Here is a 21855-nt window from a genome sequence, read left to right as displayed (position 1 = left end):
TCTGCCCATACACCTCTCATATTTACCTTCTAGTTTTACAGGACTTTTTTTTTTTTTATGTTCTCAGGGAAAATAGGGGTAGGAGGATGCAAACTTGGAAAAGGTTTGTGGGACTTCCCTGGTGGCCCAGTGGTTAAGAGTCTGCCTTCCAATGCAGGGGACGTGGGTTCAATCCCTGGTCGGGGAAAAGACTCCACATGCTGCGAGGCAACTAAGCCCGCATGCCACAACTACAGAGCCCACTCCCTCAAGCCCCCGCACAACTAGAGAGCCCGCACGCCACAACTACTGAGCCTGCATGCCACAGGTACTGAGCCCGCGCACTCTGGAGCCCGAGTACCACAACTAAGGGCCCAGACACCGCAACTAAGACCCGACGCAGCCAAAAATAAAATAAAATAAATATTTTTTTTGAAAAAGAAAGAAAGAAAGAAAAGGTTTACATCTCCAGTATCTCAGATTGAACAAAAACAACTGGTTAGAGCCCTTGTTTTCAAGTCCTCTCCAAAGAAGGAAGAGCCCTAAATTAAAATGTTAACTCCAACGCTGCACAACATCACTGGAAGGGGCTATCCTAGGCTTGAGCCCCAGTGGAGAGAACTGGCTGCATGTGCTTGGTCTCCCTGCAGGTGAGAGGGTCTCTTTCTGTTGCACAGCTACTGTCTTTAAGAAGGTCTTCCTAAGACCTAGTCAAAACCTGCTCTGTCAAAACTTCCACTGTTTTGACTTCCGGGTAAGATGGCAGAAGAGTAAGACGCGGAGATCACCTTCCTCCCCACGGATACACCAGAAATACAGCTACACGTGGAACAACTCCTACAGAACACCTACTGAATGCTGGCAGAAGACCCCAGACCTCCCAAAAGGCAAGAAACTCCCCACATACCTGGGTAGGGCAAAGCGGAGAGATCCCCACACAGAGGATCGGTGCCGACCGGCACTCACCAGCCCGAGAGGCTTGTCTGCTCGCCCGCAGGGGCGCGCAGCGCTGGAAGCTGAGGCTCGGGCTTCTGTCAGAGCGCAGAGAGAGGACTGGGGCTGGCGGCGAGAACTCAGCGTGAAGGGGGCTAATGTGCCACAGCTAGCCGGCAGGGAGTCCGGGAAAACTCTGGAGCTGCCGAAGAGGCAAGAGACTTTTTCTTCCCTCTTGGTTTCCTGGTGCGCGAGGAGAGGGGATTAAGAGCGCTGCTTAAAGGGGCTCCACAGACGGGCGCGAGTCGCGATTGAAAGCACGGAGCCCAGTGACGGGCGTGGGACGCTGGGGCTGCTGCTGCTGCCGCCAAGAAGCCTGTGTGCGAGCGCAGGTCACTGCCCACACAGCCCTTCCGGGAGCCTGTGCAGCCCGACACTGCCGGGGTCCCGGGATCCAGGGGCGGCTTCCCTGGGAGAACGCACGGCGCGCCTCGGGCTGGTGCAACGTCACGCCGAACTCTGCCGCTGCAGGCTCGCCCCGCACTCCGTGCCCCTCCCTCCCGCCCGGCCTGAGTGAGCCAGAGTCCCCGAAGAGGCTGCTCCTTTAACCCTGTCCTGTCTGAGCGAAGAACAGACGCCCTCCGGCGACCTACACGCAGAGGCGGGGCCAAATCCAAAGCTGAGACCCAGGAGCTGTGAGAACAAAGAAGAGAAAGGGAAACCTCTCCCAGCAGCCTCAGAAGCAGCGGATTAAAGCTCCACAATCAACTTGATGTACCCTGCATCTGTGGAATACATGAATAGACAACACATCATCCCAAATTGAGGAGCCCGGAGTCAGTGCTGTGCCTCTGAGGTGGGAGAGCCAACTTCAGGACACTGGTCCACAAGAGACCTCCCAGCTCCACATAATATCAAACGGCAAAAATCTTCCAGAGATCTCCATCTCAACACCAGCACCCAGCTTCACTCAATGACCAGCAAGCTACAGTGCTGGACACCCTATGCCAAACAACTAGCAAGACAGGAACACAACGCCACCCATTAGCAGAGAGGTGGCCTAAAATCATAAGAAGTCCGCAGACACCCCAAAACACACCACCAGACGTGGACCTGCCCACCAGAAAGACAAGATCCAGCCTCATCCACCAGAACACAGGCACTAGTCCCCTCCACCAGGAAGCCTACACAACCCACTAAACCAACCTTAGCCACTAGGGACAGACACCAAAAACAACAGGAACTACGAACCTGCAGCCTGCAAAAACGAGACCCCAAACACAGTAACATAAGCAAAATGAGAAGACAGAAAAACACACAGCAGGAGAAGGAGCAAAATAAAAACCCACAGACCTAACAAATGAAGAGGTACTAGGCAGTCTACCTGAAAAAGAATTCAGAATAATGATGGTAAAGATGATCCAAGATTCTATTTCCCAGATCCAAAATCTTGGAAATAGAATAGACAAAATGCAAGAAACAGTTAACAAGGATCTAGAAGAACTAAAGATGAATCAAGCATCGATTAAAAACACAATAAATGAATTAAAAAATACTCTAGATGGGATCAATAGCAGAATAACTGAGGCAGAAGAACGGATAATGAGGTGGAAGATAAAATAGTGGAAATAACTGCTGCAGAGCAAAATAAAGAAAAAAGAATGAAAAGAACAGAGGACAGTCTCAGAGACCTCTGGGACAACATTAAATGCACCAACATTCGAATTATAGGGGTTCCAGAAGAAGAAGAGAAAAAGAAAGGGACTGAGAAAATATTTGAAGAGATTATAGTTGAAAACTTCCCTAATATGGGAAAGGAAATAGTTAATCAACTCCAGGAGGCACAGAGAGTCCCATACAGAATAAATCCAAGGAGAAATATTCCAAGACACATATTAATCAAACTGTCAAAAATTAAACACAAAGAAATCATATTAAAAGCAGCAAGGCAAAAACAACAAATAACACACAAGGGAATCCCCATTAGGATAACAGCTGATCTCAGCAGAAACTCTACAAGCCAGAAGGGAGTGGCAGGACATAATTAAAGTGATGAAGGGGAGAAACCTGCAACCAAGATTACTCTACCCAGCAAGGATCTCATTCAGATTTGATGGAGAAATTAAAACGTTTACAGACAAGCAAAAGCTGAGAGAGTTCAGCACCACCAAACCAGCTTTACAACAAATGCTAAAGGAAATTCTCTAGGCAAGAAACACAACAGAAGGAAAAGACCCACAATAACGAACCCAAAACAATTAAGAAAATGGGAATAGGAACATACATATCAATAATTACCTTAAATGTAAATGGACTAAATGCTCCCACCAAAAGACACAGAGTGGCTGAATGGATACAAAAACAAGACCCATATATATGCTGTCTACAAGAGACCCACTTCAGACCTAGAGACACATACAGACTGAAAGTAAGGGGATGGAAAAAGATATTCCATGCAAATGGAAATCAAAAGAAAGCTGGAGTAGCAATTCTCATATCAGACAAAATAGATTTTAAAATAAAGACTACTAGAAGAGACAAAGAAGAACACTACCTAATGATCAAGGGATCGATCCAAGAAGAAGATATAACAATTGTAAATATTTATGCACCCAACATAGGAGCACCTCAATACATAAGGCAAATACTAACAGCCATAAAAGGAGAAATCGACAGTAACACAATCATAGTAGGGGACTTTAACACCCCACTTTCACCAATGGACAGATCCTCCAAAATGAAAATAAATAAGGAAACACAAGCTTTAAATGATACATTAAACAAGATGGACTTAATTGATATTTATAGGACATTCCATCCAAAAACAACAGAATACACATTTTTCTCAAGTGCTCATGGAACATTCTCCAGGATAGATCATATCTTGGGTCACAAATCAAGCCTTGGTAAATTTAAGAAAATTGAAATTGTATCAAGTATCTTTTCCGACTACAATGCTATGAGACTAGATATCAATTACAGGAAAAGAGCTGTAAAAAATACAAACACATGGAGGCTAAACAATACACTACTTAATAACGAAGTGATCACTGAAGAAATCAAAGAGGAAATTAAAAAATACCTAGAAACAAATGACAATGGAGACACGACGACCCAAAACCTATGGGATGCAGCAAAAGCAGTTCTAAGAGGGAAGTTTATAGCAATACAATCCCACCTTAAGAAACAGGAAACATCTCGAATAAACAACCTAACCTTGCACCTAAAGTACTTAGAGAAAGAAGAACAAAAACATCCCAAAGTTAGCAGAAGGAAAGAAATCATAAAAATCAGATCAGAAATAAATGAAAAAGAAATGAAGGAAACGATAGCAAAGATCAATAAAACTAAAAGCTGGTTCTTTGAGAAGATAAACAAAATTGATAAACCATTAGCCAGACTCATCAAGTAAAAAAGGGAGAAGACTCAAATCAATAGAATTAGAAATGAAAAAGGAGAAGTAACAACTGACACTGCAGAAATACAAAAGATCATGAGAGATTACTATACGCAACTCTATGCCAATAAAATGGACAACCTGGAAGAAATGGACAAATTCTTAGAAATGCACAACCTGCCAAGACTGAATCAGGAAGAAATAGAAAATATGAACAGACCAATCACAAGCACTGAAATTGAAACTGTGATAAAAAATCTTCCAACAAACAAAAGCCCAGGACCAGATGGCTTCACAGGTGAATTCTATCAAGCATTTAGAGAAGAGCTAACACCTATCCTTCTCAAACTCTTCCAAAATATAGCAGAGGGAGGAACACTCCCAAACTCATTCTACAAGGCCACCATCACCTTGATAGCAAAACCAGACAAGGATGTCACAAAGAAAGAAAACTACAGGCCAATATCACTGATGAACATAGATGCAAAAATCCTCAACAAAATACTAGCAAACAGAATCCAACAGCACATTAAAAGGATCATACACCATGATCAAGTGGGGTTTATTCCAGGAATGCAAGGATTCTTCAATATATGCAAATCAATCAACGTGATACACCATATTAACAAATTGAAGGAGAAAAACCATATGATCATCTCAATAGATGCAGAGAAAGCTTTCGACAAAATTCAACACCCATTTATGATAAAAACCCTGCAGAAAGTAGGCATAGAGGGAACTTTCCTCAACATCATAAAGGCCATATATGACAAACCCACAGCCAGCATCGTCCTCAATGGTGAAAAACTGAAACCATTTCCACTAAGATCAGGAACAAGACAAGGTTGCCCACTCTCACCACTCTTATTCAACCTAGTTTTGGAAGTTTTAGCCACAGCAATCAGAGAAGAAAAGGAAATAAAAGGAATCCAAATTGGAAAAGAAGAAGTAAAGCTGTCACTGTTTGCAGATGACATGATACTATACATAGAGAATCCTAAAGATGCTACCAGAAAACTACTAGAGCTAATCAATGAATTTGGTAAAGTTGCAGGATACAAAATTAATGCACAGAAATCTCTGGCATTCCTATATACTAATGATGAAAAATCTGAAAGTGAAATCAAGGAAACACTCCCATTTACCATTGCAACAAAAAGAATAAAATATCTAGGAATAAACCTACCTAAGGAGACAAAAGACCTGTATGCAGAAAATTATAAGACACTGATGAAAGAAATTAAAGATGATACAAATAGATGGAGAGATGTACCATGTTCTTGGATTGGAAGAATCAACATTGTGAAAATGACTCTACTACCCAAAGCAATCTACAGATTCAATGCAATCCCTATCAAACTACCACTGGCATTTTTCACAGAACTAGAACAAAAAATTTCACAATTTGTATGGAAACACAAAAGACCCCGAATATCCAAAGCAATCTTGAGAACGAAAAATGGAGCTGGAGGAATCAGGCTCCCTGACTTCAGACTATACTACAAAGGTACAGTAATCAAGACAGTATGGTACTGGCACAAAAACAGAAAGATAGATCAATGGAACAGGATAGAAAGCCCAGAGTTAAACACACGGACATATGGTCACCTTATCTTTGATAAAGGAGGCAGGAATGTACAGTGGAGAAAGGACAGTCTCTTCAATAAGTGGTGCTGGGAAAACTGGATAGGGACATGTAAAAGTATGAGATTAGATCACTCCCTAACACCATACACAAAAATAAGCTCAAAATGGATTAAAGACCTAAATGTAAGGCCAGACACTATCAAACTCTTAGAGGAAAACATAGGCAGAACACTCTATGACATAAATCACAGCAAGATCCTTTCTGACCCACCTCCTAGAGAAATGGAAATAAAGACAAAAATAAACACATGGGACCTAATGAAACTTAAAAGCTTTTGCACAGCAAAGGAAACCATAAACAAGACCAAAAGACAACCCTCAGAATGGGAGAAAATAATTGCAAATGAAGCAACTGACAAAGGATTAATCTCTAAAATTTATAAGCAGCTCATGCAGCTCAATAACAAAAAAACAAACAATCCAATCCAAAAATGGGTAGAAGACCTAAATAGACATTTCTCCACAGAAGATATACAGACTGCCAACAAACACATGAAAGGATGCTCAACATCTTTACTCATTAGAGAAATGCAAATCAAAACTACAATGAGATATCATCTCACACCAGTCAGAATGGCCATCATCAAAAAATCTAGAAACAATAAATGCTGGAGAGGGTGTGGAAAAAAGGGAACACTCTTGCACTGCTGTTGGGAATGTGAATTGGTACAGCCGCTATGGAGAACGGTATGGAGGTTCCTTAAAAAACTACAAATAGAACTACCATATGACCCAGCAATCCCACTACTAGGCATATACCCTGAGAAAACCATAATTCAAAAAGAGACATGTACCAAAATGTTCATAGCAGCCCTATTTACAATAGCCCGGAGATGGAAACAACCTAAGTGTCCATCATCGGATGAATGGATAAAGAAGATGTGGCACATATATACAATGGAATATTACTCAGCCATAAAAAGAAACGAAATTAAGCTATTTGTAATGAGGTGGATAGACCTAGAGTCTGTCATACAGAGTGAAGTAAGTCAGAAAGAGAAAGACAAATACTGTATGCTAACACATATATATGGAATTTAAGAAAAAAAAATGTCATGAAGAACATAGGGGTAAGACAGGAATAAAGACACAGACCTACTAGAGAATGGACTTGAGGATATGGGGAGGGGGAAGGGTAAGCTGTGACAAAGTGAAAGAGCGGCATGGACATATATACACTACCAAACGTAAGGTAGATAGCTATTGGGAAGCAGCCGCATAGCACAGGGAGATCAGCTCGGTGCTTTGTGACCGCCTGGAGGGGTGGGATACGGAGGGTGGGAGGGAGACGCAAAAGGGAGGGGATATGGAAACATATGTATATGTATAACTGATTAAATTTGTTATAAAGCAAAAAAAAAAAAAAAAAAACTTCCACTGTTTTGTTTAATCCTGCCCTGCAGAGCAGCACAGAACAAATCAGCTTCCTCTCCATCATTGTAGCCATTCAAATATTTGAAGACATGTATAACTTCCCTATGAGTCATGTTTTCATCTGATTAAGAACATCCAGCTTCTTCTGTTATTCTATAGGCTGTAAGTTCCTTGAGAGCTGGGCACTGTCTTATCCTTGTGTCCTCAATACTGAAATACTGTATTGCTCGTGTGGATTCTCCATATTAACTTATGGAATGAATGCACAAATTCTAATTTCATCATTTTTCACCCCATCAGGTCTCTTGAACACATGTAGCCAAAATTTCTCCAGAATTTTTGTTTAACTTAAGGATTTTTCTTTTTACAAAATATTACATCTTCATTCTAGAAAATATGTATCAACAACAACAAACCACCCAAAATCCCAAAGCCTGGGAGTGAATAGTATTAAGATTTTGACTTACATTCCTCTTAGATTTTTTTCTATGTATATATATTTTAAGTATACGTTTTTCATCAAAATGAGAGCATGCAATTTTGAAACCTACTTCTTTTTTTTTGTTTGTTTGGTTTTTTTTGTTTTTTGTTACGTGGGCCTCTCACTGTTGTGGCCTCTCCCCTTGCGGAGCACAGGCTCCGGACGCACAGGCTCAGCGGCCATGGCTCACGGGCCTAGCCGCTCCGCGGCATGTGGGATCTTCCCGGACCGGGGCACGAACCCGTGTCCCCTGCATCGGCAGGCGGACTCTCAACCACTGCGCCACCAGGGAAGCCCGAAACCTACTTCTTATACTTAACAAGATATCATGGGCAACTTTCCAAGACTGTAAAACTGAATAAATGATTTAATTTTTAAAGGTTTTTTTGTAACTGAACTGAAACAAAACAGAAAAGCAGTTGGATCATAAGTGTTTAGCTTGATGAATTTTCACTAAGTGGACGCACGCATCTTACCAACACGCAGATCAAGAGATTAAACATAACCAGAATCCATGGTTCTGAAGAACCTCGGGGCAGGACAGGAATAAAGACGCAGATGTAGAGAATGGACTTGAGGACACAGGGAGGGGGAAGGGTGAGCTGGACGAAGTGAGAGAGTGGCATGGACTTATATATACTAACAAATATAGATAGCTAGTGGGAAGCAGCCGCATAGCACAGGGAGATCAGCTTGGTGCTTTGTGACCACCTAGAGGGGTGGGATAGGGAGGGTGGGAGGGAGACACAAGAGGGAGTAGATATGGGGATATATGTATATGTATAGCTGATTCACTTTGTTATAAAGCAGAAACTAACACACCATTGTAAAGCAATTATACTGTAATAAAGATGTTAAAAAAAAAAAAACATAACCACAATCCCAGAAGCGTCCCTGTGCCCTCTTCTATTCACTGCCCCCTGCAAAAAATGCCATAGATATTTTTGAACTTTATGTAAATGGAATCACACTGTATGTATTTGGTTTTATCTGTCTTCTTTCAATGCATCATTTTAATGACCACATACTATTCCTTTGTATTGCTATATTATAATTTATTGAGTTTATTCCTATTGTCATGCATTTTTACTAAATTTTTTGCTTTCATTAAAAATGCTGTGAATATCTATGTAACTAAAACATGATTTTCTCCCCTTAGGATAAATCCATTGACCTGAAAACTTTTAAAACTTTTGACTTATATTACCAACTTGCCCTTTAGAAAGTTTACACCAATTTTATATTCTCATCACAGTGCATAAGACTTCCAATTTCCATGGTATGGCCCAAAATTGAACACAAAACCCCAGATGGAATCCAACTAACATTCACTGCAAATGTCCCTAACCATCTTAAATATCCTCACTTCCTTTTACAGTACAAAAATAGACTGCAAGCACAAATATTCTCCAAGTTCTCTAACAAAGACAAAAACATAGAATGGTAGTGTTGGAAATGACCTTGGAATTTATCTAATCCAACAAGCTCATTTTCACATGAGAATACAAAAACCCAGAGAGGAGAAATATCAAAGCAGACAGATTCCCAACAAAAACCAAACCAGAAAATCATATGTAGAAAAAAAAAAAGCTGCAAAGAAACAAAACAAAATGTATTTTTGGCAGTTATATTTGGGGAGTGAGACCATGGGAGATTTTTCTTCTTTTCACTTTTTCAAGTTGTCTAAATATTCAATAAGGAGCATATATTTCTTATACAGTCAAGAAAAATTATTTTATATAAAAGAAGGGAAAAAATAGAAAGGAGAAGCTGGATTATAAATTGTCTATTATAGTCATTTAATGTGTGCCTAAGATCATAGTGTGAAGGGTCTACAAAATAGGGGAAAAGGTGGCTTGATAAGTTTAAGAATTTGGAAGAGGAGGAGTACTCTAGAAGAATGAAGTCCAAGAATTCAGAGACCCAAACAAGCAGAGCCTGATGAAGCAACTATTAGAAGGCTCCAGTCTGTAAGTTTGTTGTGTCTGGAATAGACCTTGGAGATCTCCGGGTGAAGAAACAGAGGACAGGGTTTTTAGTGGTATTTACTTGTGAGCAGTTTGGAAATCTTGTCTCTGTCCCTGTTGGGATGAGATGGGGTTGGGGTACTATGAGCTGTAGGAGCATCATGGGGTGTAAATGTTTAGGAATCACCATCACGGTGCCTGTGATTTCCTCTCCCCCAAGACCTGAACCTTCCTTGTCATCTGTCTACATAAGAGCTAGAGTTGTGGAATCCAGTTTCAGCGTCTTGTCTTAATTAGACATTTCACATGTCTTGCTATGGCTGTGATGGTATTAGCTGAATGAATTGCAGAATCACAAACCATTAGAGTTGTCAGAACAGAGATAAAATTATGTCTCCCAAAAGTCTCCAAGCTAATAACTGGTGGGGCCTGATATATTTGACAGGTTTAACAAATAAAACTATGAGACAAAATTAAATTTGGATTTTAGATAAGCAGTGACAGTGTTTATTATAAGTATGTTTCATGCAATATCTACTGGACAGCCCGTATTTCAGCTGGCAACCCTAGGGGTCCATGATGAAAACCCATCTCCCAGTGACCATTCTGATTGACTGAAGACTGTACAGTGCTTTTCTGCACAGCAGGTTGGTCTGATTTCCAGGATGACCTTACATATGAGAGGCTGTAGAGCTTAGTGGTTACCAAGGTACAGTTGGCCCTTGGGCATAGTTTTTTCATCTGTATAATAGAGTTACAAAGAGCACCTACTTCATATAGTTGTAAGCATTAAATGAATTATTACAAATAAAACATATAGATAGATACTTATTAGGGTCAAATATCAAGCCAAAAGCACTGTGAACCAGATACCTTTATCTGAACGGTCTGCAGTGACCTCTCGAACTTGTCTCTGACCCACTCTGTTGGTATAAAATAGTCCATAGTCCCCCTCCCGTTACCTCCAGCTCGATGCTGAGAAAACAAAAAGTTCCCTCATCTGCAACAGAAAGGATAGCCTTGCTTTTGATAAGGCAATGCGGATTCTCATTAACTATTATTGCAAGTATTCACTCATGATAGAATCATCTCAGAATTACATTGTAAATATTAAAAGAAAGATCAACACTACAGACTCCCTGCGGTGACCACTGGGGCATTCACAGCAAATGGCCTTCCTTAGATTATCTAGTCTAGAAGTTCAAATCAAGCTAACCATCAGAATCACCTGAGGAAATTTTTTTAAGATCTTTTTTATTTTGAAAATATTTCAAATATTCAGCAAAGCTGAAAGAATTTTATAGTGAACACTAGTAAACCCACTGCCTAGATTCCGCCATTAACATTTACAATAACTGTTTTATCACGTATCTTTCCCTCTATCCACCCCTTTATCCATCCATCAATACATCTTTTTTTCCTTACAAAGTCAATTGCCAATATCTGTATACTTTCCCTGGGGAACTTTCTAAAACTATAAATTCCAAGGCCTCAACCCCAGAGGTTCAGAGATCTACTGATTCAGCAATTTTTCAACCTCTCCAGGTGATTCTGATGCACAGTCAAGTTTGGGAATGTATCAGTCAGAAGAAGCTAAGTTATGCTGTAGTTAGAAGCATAACTAAAAATCTCTGTGATGTAGAACAACAAAGATGTTTCTTCTTTTTCTTCTTCCTCCTCCACCTCCACCTCTTCTTCTTCTTTTTCTGGACTAATGCTACATGTTTGTCAACAGTTGACTGGGCTTCACTCTGGTAACCATGCTTATGGAGCCCCTAGTTTCATGCTAGTTTCATGGCAAAGAGAAAAGAGACACAGAAAACCATGCATTGGCTATAAAAACCTCTGCCTAAATATGACACACATCCACCTCTGCCCCCAGTTCACTGGCAAAAGCAAATCACTTGGGGACTTTTAAGTTCAAAAGGTAGGGATGAGTAATATTTCCTCAGAGAGAAGCACTATTGAAGAGAAGCTGGAATATTTAGGAAATGTAATATAAAATAGCACAGGAAACCACTAATTTAATCCAGACTCTGATTTACAGACTAGGAAGCTATAGCATCTGAGGAGGCAGAGTGACTCTCCCAAGATCTCTCGGCTAGTTCAAACCAGGAATGGTCTAGAACCAAGGTCTCCTAACTCCCAATATTAGGAGGCTACCTCCCTGAAGCTCCCAGATCATTCACCATCCATTCATTCAGTCATTTATTCATTGATTGATCTGATAACTATTGCATGCCTACTATACACCATGTACCGATAAATAAGGCACAGTCCCTGCTATCAAGAAGTTCCCAGTCCCGTGTGAAATTCTTCCACATAACCTTCAGCTGACCCTATCACTGGCATTCTTCATCCTATTCAGCAAATAACCTGAAGCAGCAGTGCATTTCAGAACGAATAGAGATACTGTCTTTGAGGATAAAGATCTATTTTTCTTAACTGTTTCTGGTCAGAGAGAGCCAATTCCCAGCAACCCTGCTGAAACTCTGCATGGTGACACAGCTCATCCAAGATACAGGATATTTAAAGTGACTCATGGGCCCACAGTGGTTGAGGATCATTCCTAGGGCACAGTCATTTCATGATCTGATGGCAGAATAGCTTTTCCCTTAAAGGAATCATTCAGTTACAAAAACCTGAACCCTATCTTGAAGCCCATTTTCATTCAGACAGAAAGAAATATTTCAAGAGGTAGAAATCTGATAGATTTTTAAAGAACACTGAGGACTATCTAAAAATAGGATAGTTTGATTTACAGAAGATTTGATACCTTCACAGACTGTGACTGTGAAGACTATCTGTCTTTAAAGATGTTAAAATAGTACCACAATATAAAATGATGTATCTGATCTTTGTAAAAGCACAGAATGTTAGAGCTGGGAGGACTTCTAAGCAGCAGTAACAGGAGCTGCCTCATTTTACAGACAATAATCATGATGCTTATTGAGTATTTCACTGTGCCAGCTACTGTTCCAAGCAATTTATATGCATTATCACATTTTGTCCTCACAACCAATAGGCATTTTGATCATCTCTATTTTGTAATTGAAGAGGTTGAAGCTCAGAGAGGATAAGTGACTCCATTAAAGTCATCTCACCAGATAAAGATCTGGGGTGTGAACCTAGAATTCGACTCCTTTGGTCCAGGGTTCCTTTAATGGGAAAAGGAATATAGTTGTCACTCTTGTGGGGGCATAAGGCTCCTAGACATTGACTCTATTCAACAATTGCCTGTGATACTTCGCAAGGTTCTGTGGGGAGACCAACATAAATAAAGCAGTTTCTACTCTCTGTGAGTTTCTGCCTGGCAAAGGAAGGGAGAGAAAATGGGCATATTATGTGTCTGGAAATCAAGGGCAAAGAGAATTTTAAGATGTTTATCAGTGGTGTTAAATGCTACTAAAGAGTCAAAGACAGTAAAGACTAGAAGAAGGTCATTGAATAAGATGACAATTATGCAATTGCTGTTGAACTTTAAAGATCAATTTCAGAGAGTGATGAGGGTAGGAGGTAGCTTGCAAGAGGCTAAGGAGTCAATAAAAGAGGAGGAAATGGAAATGGGCAGTTTCAGGCTACTGGAAAAAAGCAAAAGAATGTAAAGATAACTAGAGGATACAGACAATGGTGGAAATATTTTTATTTGGATGGGGAAGAGCTAAGCATGTTGTTTACAGAAGAGATGGTGCCAACAGAGAGGAATGAATTTAATGTGGACTAGAAAGAGAGGATCAAGTTTTTGGAGCAGGCAGGAAGAAAGGATCCATTCACCATTAAAGTATTTACTATTTCAGTCACTATTATAATGTAGACAACCTATAAACACAGTAGACAACGGTATTTGAGGCACTATGTTTGGGCACTGTGGTAAGCAAAGCATACCCATATCCTGTAGAGTCTAATATGGAAGACAGACTTTAAGTAAATTATAGATGATAGATAGGTAGATAAATAGATAGATAGGATAGGTGATAGAGACAGTAGATGGATAGATGATAGGTAGATATAGATGATGGATAGATGTAGATGATAGATAATTGATAGATATGATAGATGATAAGAGATAGGTGAAAGATATAGACAATGGATATATAGATAATAGATGATAGATAGATAGATAGACAGATAGATAGTAATTATATTCTGTGAAAAATGCTATGAAGGAAAACGCTGAGGTGCTACAAGAGCCAAAGCAGAGAAGTTAGCCTTAGGCTGACTAGTTGTATAGCATCTTCCAAATGAGAGAAAGGAGAGATGGAGGACAAAGGATAAAGATACATATATTTTGCAAATGTTGAGGAAAGAAGATAATCGTCACCTTCTTAGTGAATAATAGGAAGATATAAATGCCTGTTAAAAGTGAGAGGAGGGGCTCCCCTCGTGGCGCAGTGGTTGAGAGTCTGCCTGCCGATGCAGGGGACACGGGTTCGTGCCCCGGTCCGGGAGCATCCTGCATGCCGTGGAGCGGCTAGGCCCGTGAGCCATGGCCGCTGAGCCTGCGCGTCCGGAGCCTGTGCTCCGCAACGGGAGAGGCCGCAACAGTGAGAGGCCCCCGTACCGCAAAAAAAAAAAAAAAAAAAAAAAAGTGAGAGGAATAAGAGTAGGTTTGAGGATTTACGGACAATGGGGAAATATATTAGAATCCATCCTTGGACATCAAATTTGGTATCAGCAAAAGAAGACTATCTGCCAAGAAGCATTCAAAGCTATTATGAAGTTAGATAGAAACCCAGTTGGCTCGGTTTTCTGACCTTCTTATGGAATTCTTAGCAACCCAGAGTAGATACAAATCAAGTAAATGGTGGGTTGGGCAGAAAGCAGGCTGGTGGTTCTCATCACAGTCACAATAGAATTCAAAGGGTGCAAAGGATTCAGAGTTACTAGAAAGGGGCTGGTGTCCAGCTGGTCAGGGAGGTAAGTGGAGCCCAAAGGGAATGGACCTACTTGATGAGGTCACAGTGAGAACAGAGAACAATTTGAGAAGAAGTGAGGTCAAGAGAAAAGAGACAGGGAGAAGAAGAAGACATGAGCAGGGTGGGAGGACAGACCCAAGTAATGATGAACTTTCAAGTTCATCCAGATCAAAGGTGAGCTAAAATTGGGTTAGTGATGAAGGTCATTGGTGCTAAAGAGGTTTAGAGAACACTGAGGCTGGGGTGGGATGGGAATTAAGGCCTGAAAAGCTTTGTTGATGACATTGGAACCTGTAGAATGCTGTCCCCTCTGCTTTGCCTTAGAGAAAATAAACTTTATGAGTTTTCCAAACCAGATACATATATTTGTAAATGTACAGTCAAATATGTGTGTGTGTGTGTCAACACACACACTAATACATATCTTAATTACCTGCAAGTGGTCTGGACGTCTCAGAGTGATGGCTAGTCCCCATACTTGTTGCTGGATTATGTTTGATTCCAACCTTGATATGCTGGATGACACCCTGCAGATGTAACTCAGGAAGAACTAACGGGATGAGTAACCTCCTCTCGTTATAAGTAGCATTTATCAAGCACCAATTTTTCTTGGCAGAGAGATGTGACAAGGGAGATTTGGAACAAAGGGACAGATTTCAGAAACTTTTCGAATGTAGACTCAACTTTTCAAAGTTGCTTAGTGACTGGTCAGAAATGGAAGATGAGGAGGAAGGAGAGCAAAGGTAGAATGAGGCAGCGAGTTGGTTCTTATTTCCCCCCATTTTACAGATGAGGAAACTAAGACTCAGAGAAGTTAAAAGACTCACCCAGAACCACTCGACTAGTAAGTGGTAGAGCCAGGGGTTATTACTCGACCCATCTGTCCTGTGCCCTTCCCAGTACACCATGCTCCCTGTCCCACCGTTCTCTGCAAGACCTTTTCATGTTCCAAGTCACTTTGCTGAAGATACCAAGCTCAGCCTTCTGCTCTTCTTTTCCACACTTCCCAGGCATTAGCAAACGTAATCATACGTGTTTTCCCCTGCCTGAGCGAGGAGTCTCTCCCAGCGGCCCTGCAGCGGTGTTGACAGGCCTGGCTTGTAGCCCCCTCACGCTGCTGTGATGCTGGGCTCACCTGTCGGCTTCCCCTTAGAGGGTGAGTTCTCTGATGGAAGACAGGGCCTCTGAATCTTTCGATTCCCACCTCTTAGCACAGTGTCTGACCCACAGTAGCTGGCCAACAGATGTTTGTCAAATGAAGAGCAGTATTAATAGGCCTCAAGCTTAGTTCCAGGTTGCATCCTACAGTTAACAAGATGCAATAAAATGTCAACCAAGGACACTAGAGCCTGCTCTACACCATTACTATTCAAAACACTGTTAAGTGTAATAGAAACATGTCCATGCATTTGTCTGTATTTGGGATCCAGCTAATTATCAACCTGACATCAGTATTTACTTGGGCTTTCTTTCTGAGTGCAGAATGTGCTCTAACACACCAGCTTTGCTGTTTTGTTCTTTTCGCCCTGAGGCCAAGCACCCTGCAAAGTCACATAGGAGGCAGGTCTTCTCCTGCAGAGCCCAGCTAATGAATCCAGGAGCTGTCCCCTGAGAGGATTGCCCCAGAAGATAAAAAGCACGCTGGAAAAGGTGGCTCAGGCGGGCATGCTCAGGTGATGCAGCTTGTTTCACTTCCACCTCAGAGAACACCAGGTACCAAGGAGGATGCACGAGGGAGAATCCAGCCATGGACCCTGGGCTCCCAAATCCCCTGCAGGCTCTTCCCCTTCCTTCGGTGCAGCGTTAAGGGGAGGGATGCACTGAGCTGGAGGTTCACAGTATCTACACTTCTCACAATATAGCACCTTTGGCCTCACATGGAAAAAAATTTTGATCACATTGGTTGAGAATAAAGATTTTTCACTTTTTTTTTTTTTTTTGGAAGTGTTGACAGACCCTTTCGAACTGGAACCTCCTACCCCAGGCTGTCTTTGTGAATCACACCAAGCAGTACTGTGTATAGGTTTGTTCAGGGGTTGAGCCTTGAGTCGTGATACAGGAAAAATCAGTGAGATGACAGTAAATGTGACAGCTCCTCATCTCTGTCAGCCGTCTCGTCACCAGAGAACACAGCCCACTTGTTCAGATAGGTGGCACCTCGAAAGAGTTCTTCCCATGTAACAAATTATCCCAGAAGGGTATCAAGGCTCCATTGCTTTTAATTTAAAAGTCATAAGTGAAGGCCTCAAAGAAATGTCAGAGACAGTGTATGAAAATTCATACGTCTCCTAGCAGTTTTTGTGCCTTCACGGCAGTGACAATCATCACTTTGTTCTCGGGTTTGGAGCCGTGGGAAGAATCAAACCATTGTGTAGATTACTTAAAATTCCACTGTGCCTGCACCGTTTGCCCAAGAATGTTAAGAATTTGCAGCTGTCGCTCCCATGAAAGGTTTCTAACTGGGGTAGTGGCTGCTGTTTCACACACAGCTGTGGTGAATTTGAGCTGAAGATTTTTAATTGCCTTTGTGTCGAGATTTATTAAATAACATTTTAGAGAAGCAAAAACTGTAATAGTCATATTAGTAGGTTGCTGAAGGAAGAAAAAAATTGGAACGCAGCATTTTTGCCCTGTAAGCCAAGTCTGAAAATATCTTTCCCATGTGACTGGCTTCCAGCCATCCCAGCAAAAGAGTTTCTAGGTAAATCCGGCCACAGAAGCCCTCGTGGCCGCTGCAGGAGCCTAGCCCTTTGTTCCCCTTACTGCTTTATCTGGAAGCACTTCTCCCCTGAGTGGCCTTCCCTTGTTTCCACTCTCCATTTCCATTATCTCAGGAGACAGGAGTCATAGTGCTTGGAGCAAACAGCACTAGCTGGCAATCGGCCGCTCCTGCTAAATGGTCTGCATTATTTTTGCAAGCCTTTGTAATTGCTGTTTTCCTACTACATCTAGGCCATCCATGACAATACTGTGAGGGGTCTGAACCCTCCCCATTTGGCTGAGAGCAGCTGTAAGGATGAGCAGGAGTCAGAAAACGTGGACCTTTCCTGGATTTCCTGCCAAGGCAAGGGAGAGGGAGTGAGAGGCCCTTCTACTGATGAGGGACCACAGCTAATGCCCCTCAAGAGGGGTCTTGCCAATTGTTCTGAGAAAGGAGTTTTGAAGATGAAGAGAGGCCAGCCAGGAAAATTGCAGAACAAGTCATAAATCCTCATTGCTATGCTAAAAACCTCAATTGTGTTTTACATTTCAGTTCAATATTTCCTTTTAACAGGGAATCCTCCAGGCATTAAGAAGCACCTACAGTGTACAGGTGCTGTGCTATAGGCACTGTGGGGGCAGAAAGTCGAGTGGGAGACCTAGACTAAGCATAAGACAGGCCAAGGGCACCCCAGCTCTGGTTACATCACTCACCCCAAGGGAGGTGAGGGGGACAAGCTGATGCCAGAAGGGGACAGCACTGGGTCCAGGCCTAAGGGATAAAGAGGATCTTGATAGTTAGAGGGGGAAACAAAAGCCTTCCAGGCTGAGGACCCAAGAATAGCAAAAGCACGTTGGAAAAGCATATCTTGATGTCTATGGTTCCATTTATATAATTTTCTCAGAATGACATAGTTATAGACAGATTTAGTGGTGGCCAGAGGTTAAGGATGGAGGGGTTGTGTGTAGGAGAGAAGTGGGTGTGGCTGTAAAAGGAAAACATGAGGGATTCTTGTGGTGATGGAAATGTTCTATATCTTCATTGCATCAATGCTAATATTCTGGTTGTGATATTGTGCTGTAGTTTTGCAAGACGTCACCACAAGGGAAAATTGGTAAAGGATACATGGGATCTCTCTATATTATTCTTACAACTGTGAATCTGCAATTATCTCAAAGTAAAGTTTTTTCTAAAAGTTTGTCTTGAGGAAGGGGCAGTCTACAGTTGGACATGACAATGTTGGGTGAGGATAAGAAATGAAGAAAAATGTTGGAGAGGTTGGATGGAACTAGATTCTAGAAGCTAGAAATGCCACTCTAAGGAGTTGGGATTTCATTCTGTGAGGAATGGCAAGCCACTGAATGCTCTGAGCTGGGCAGTGACATGCTTTTCAGGCAAATCATCCTGCTAGCAGGTCTGCTGGACCTCAAAGCCTCACCCATTGCCCAACGCAGAGGCAGGATGGCTGCTGCACACCGAGAGCATGAGGACCTGAACCATGGAGGTGAATCTGGGCACAGCAGCCAAGAGAGGTGGGAACACCTCTGAGAGCCAGAGTCCAGGCTTCGGATCCTAGACTGCTACTTACTTGCTCTTGCCACCTAAGGCAGCTAATTCTCAGTGCCTCCGCTTCCCCATCTGTAAAATGGGAATAATACCAGGGTCTGCCTCTCTTAAGATCATTTAAAATTAATATACACAAAATGCTTAGAGCAGTGACCAGTACAGTAAGCACCTGGCAAAGGTTAGCTATTATTATTTTCAAGATGTAAAAGCTTACAACTTAGCAACTAGTTGAACTTTGGGAGGGGCAAAGAAAGAGTCAAGATGTAATGTTCATCAAAGGACTATGGGAGATCATCAGTAATAATAGCTAGAAAACAACAGGAAAATTCATATTGAGGGACATTCTATAAAATAAATATTTATAATCTTCAAAAGTGTCAGGGAAACACGGAGGAACTGTTCCTTCCAGAAGAAGACCAAAAGGACATGACAACCAAAGGCAGCACATGATTCTGAACTGGATCCATTGGCTTCAGAGGACATTATTGAGATGATTGGGACAATTCCACTGAAATGTGAATGGGGTCTGAAGATGTAGTTATTTAGGAGGATGTGTTTGGTTCCTTGTCCAGAGGAAATGACATTAAAGTGTTCTGTAGCCATGAGGCATCAGGTTGGCCGCTGATTCTTAAATGTTTCAGAAAGTTCTTTGTACTCATAACTCTTCTGTAGGTTTGTGTTTGAAAATGAAAATAATTTTTTTATTGAAATATAGTTGATTTACAATGTTGTGCTAGCTTCAGGTGCACAGCACAGTGATTCAGTTATATATTTATCTTCTCTTTCTCAGATTCTTTTCTCTTATAGGTTATTATAAAATATTGAGTATAGTTCCTTGTGCTATACAGTAGGTCCTTGTTGGTTATCTATTTTATATATAGTAGTGTGTATATGTTAATCCCAAACTCCTAATTTATCCCCCTCCTCTTGCCACTTTGGTAACCATAAATTTGAAAACAATTTATTTTTAAAGTAATGGCTAGCATTTGTTGAACATTCACAGCGTAGCAGGCACTGTGGTCCGTGCTTTGCACATGAGCGGATTCAGTGCCCCAGGAAACGTCTCTGACATGCATGTCTACCAAATTGGGATTGTGGAGCCCTACTCTGCCCCCTGTAACAGCTGGAACTCCTCCCCACTAGACCACCTATAGTGACTGCTATTTTTTGTCTACAACACCATCTGCCGTCCATGGACAGTAAGCTTGTTGAGGGCAAGGTCTGTGTCCCATTCTCCAGTGTATCCACAGCTCTGGACATGCTCCCGGTAAATCATCACTGTTCAGTCCATGCTGGTGGATGAAGCACTGAGGCCTGCTCACCACAGTGACTATAGCCCAAAATGAGGCACCAGATTTGGGATGGATGTCTGATACATGACTTCTTTTCTAGGTGGCCCAGGCTCTGGCAAAGGCACACAGTGTGAAAAGCTGGTGGAAAAATACGGATTTACACATCTCTCAACTGGCAAGCTCCTGCGGAATGAGCTGTCATCAGAATCTGAAAGAAGTAAATTGATCAGGAACATCATGGAACGTGGAGAGCTGGTGCCCTCAGTAAGCAAAAGCTGCCTTCTCTGGCTGGGGAGAGATTTGGGAGTGTTGCAATTAATCTAAGCTTCTGGAACAAAGAAACCCAAAAAGTGCGATAGCTGTATTTCATTTCTTTCTCATGTAACAGTCCAGAGGCAGGCGGGAGGTCCTCAGCAGAGACCCATCTGCCAGACCAAGTTGTCCAGGCCCAGGTTCCTTCTGTCTTGTTGCCCTGCCAGCCCCTTGAATGTTACCTTGTTTCATATTTTCTTCTCAAATTGGTCCCCGCTTTAGAGTTAAAATCTTCAAAGCAGAAGTGAGCTTGGTGCAGCAGAACCTAGAATTAGAACCCACTGGAAAATATAAAACAACATTTTGGTCTAGTTCTGAGAGGTATAATGACATTAACTTGAAATTTGGTATCTTTCCTGTGTGGCTGAAGTAAAGAATATCCCTTTTATTTACCTTTTCTTGTTTGTTTTCAAGTCACTGTCCATCTCTGAGAAGCTAAATGCCACTGGTATCAAAAAACATTCATCCCTTCCAGACTAGGTCCCACACTAGGCTCTGTAGTCAGGCCTCTTACAATGCAGCCCCTATTAGCTAACAGAGCTTTATGCTTCCTCTTCAACCAGCTACAGTCTGCTTCCCACCTGGAAGCCAGAATGGTCCTCATGAAAGGAAACAGACCATTGCAGTTGACTCTCAGTGGGCCTCCTTCTTGCCCATTCTTTCCCCATACAGTTTACTCTTTTCACAGCAGCCAGAGTGATTTCTTGAAAACGTTTATCCCCTTCCCCAGAAGCTTCCAACAGCCCCTCACCACACTTAGAATGAAATCCAGAGTCCTTCCCGTGGCTCTGGACTCCAGCTTGCTCTCTGACGCTGTTTCCCACCACTCTCACGTTTATTCTCAGCCAACCAGTCACTTCCTCATTGTTCCTCCCACAGGCCAGGCTGTTCCTGCCTCAGGGCCTTTGCACTTGCTCTTTCCTTGGCCAGAGCCCTCTTCCTTCATATATGCATATAGTTTGCTCCTTTACTTCATCCAAATCTCTACTTAAATATCACAATTTATCAGAGACCCTTGCTGAGCACCCCATCTAAAATAGCACCTGTAACATTCTGCTTCTTCTGTCCTGCTTTAATTTTGTTCCTAGTAGTTCTCTCTAGCTGATTATTTCTATATATTTACTTGTTCGTCTATTATCTGTCTTTTTCACTAGAATGTAAGCTTCATGCAGATTTAATTCATTATTATCTAGGGATAGTTTCTGACCGTGCTTACGATGGCTGCATTCCCCAAGTCCCTGCCAAAAGTCAGAGGATGCCTGGGACCCAGAGAACACAAGGAATTCCCCC

At 41.9% G+C, this 21855-nt stretch overlaps 1 protein-coding gene across 6 annotated transcripts in view; it reads left to right on the top strand.

Annotated features, from left to right (window-relative positions):
* The window catches only part of AK5 (adenylate kinase 5), a gene marked incomplete at its 5' end in the record, with an annotated part of 255112 nt that overhangs the window by 201199 nt on the left and 32058 nt on the right, over window positions 1-21855 (top strand). For 5 of the 6 annotated variants that reach the window (XM_081225212.1, XM_081225213.1, XM_081225210.1 and 2 more), the window contains one exon: window positions 20354-20517. In XM_081225212.1, coding sequence (XP_081081338.1) covers window positions 20354-20517 — 164 coding nt within the window. The remainder of the gene's footprint in view (window positions 1-20353; window positions 20518-21855) is intronic. The other variant, XM_081225214.1, reaches the window with a different exon arrangement.

The sequence above is a fragment of the Mesoplodon bidens genome, assembly GCF_964165515.1.
Source record: "Mesoplodon bidens genome assembly, chromosome: 2".
NCBI classification, from domain to species: Eukaryota; Metazoa; Chordata; class Mammalia; order Artiodactyla; family Ziphiidae; genus Mesoplodon; species Mesoplodon bidens.
This window is presented reverse-complemented; position numbering and strand designations above follow the sequence as displayed.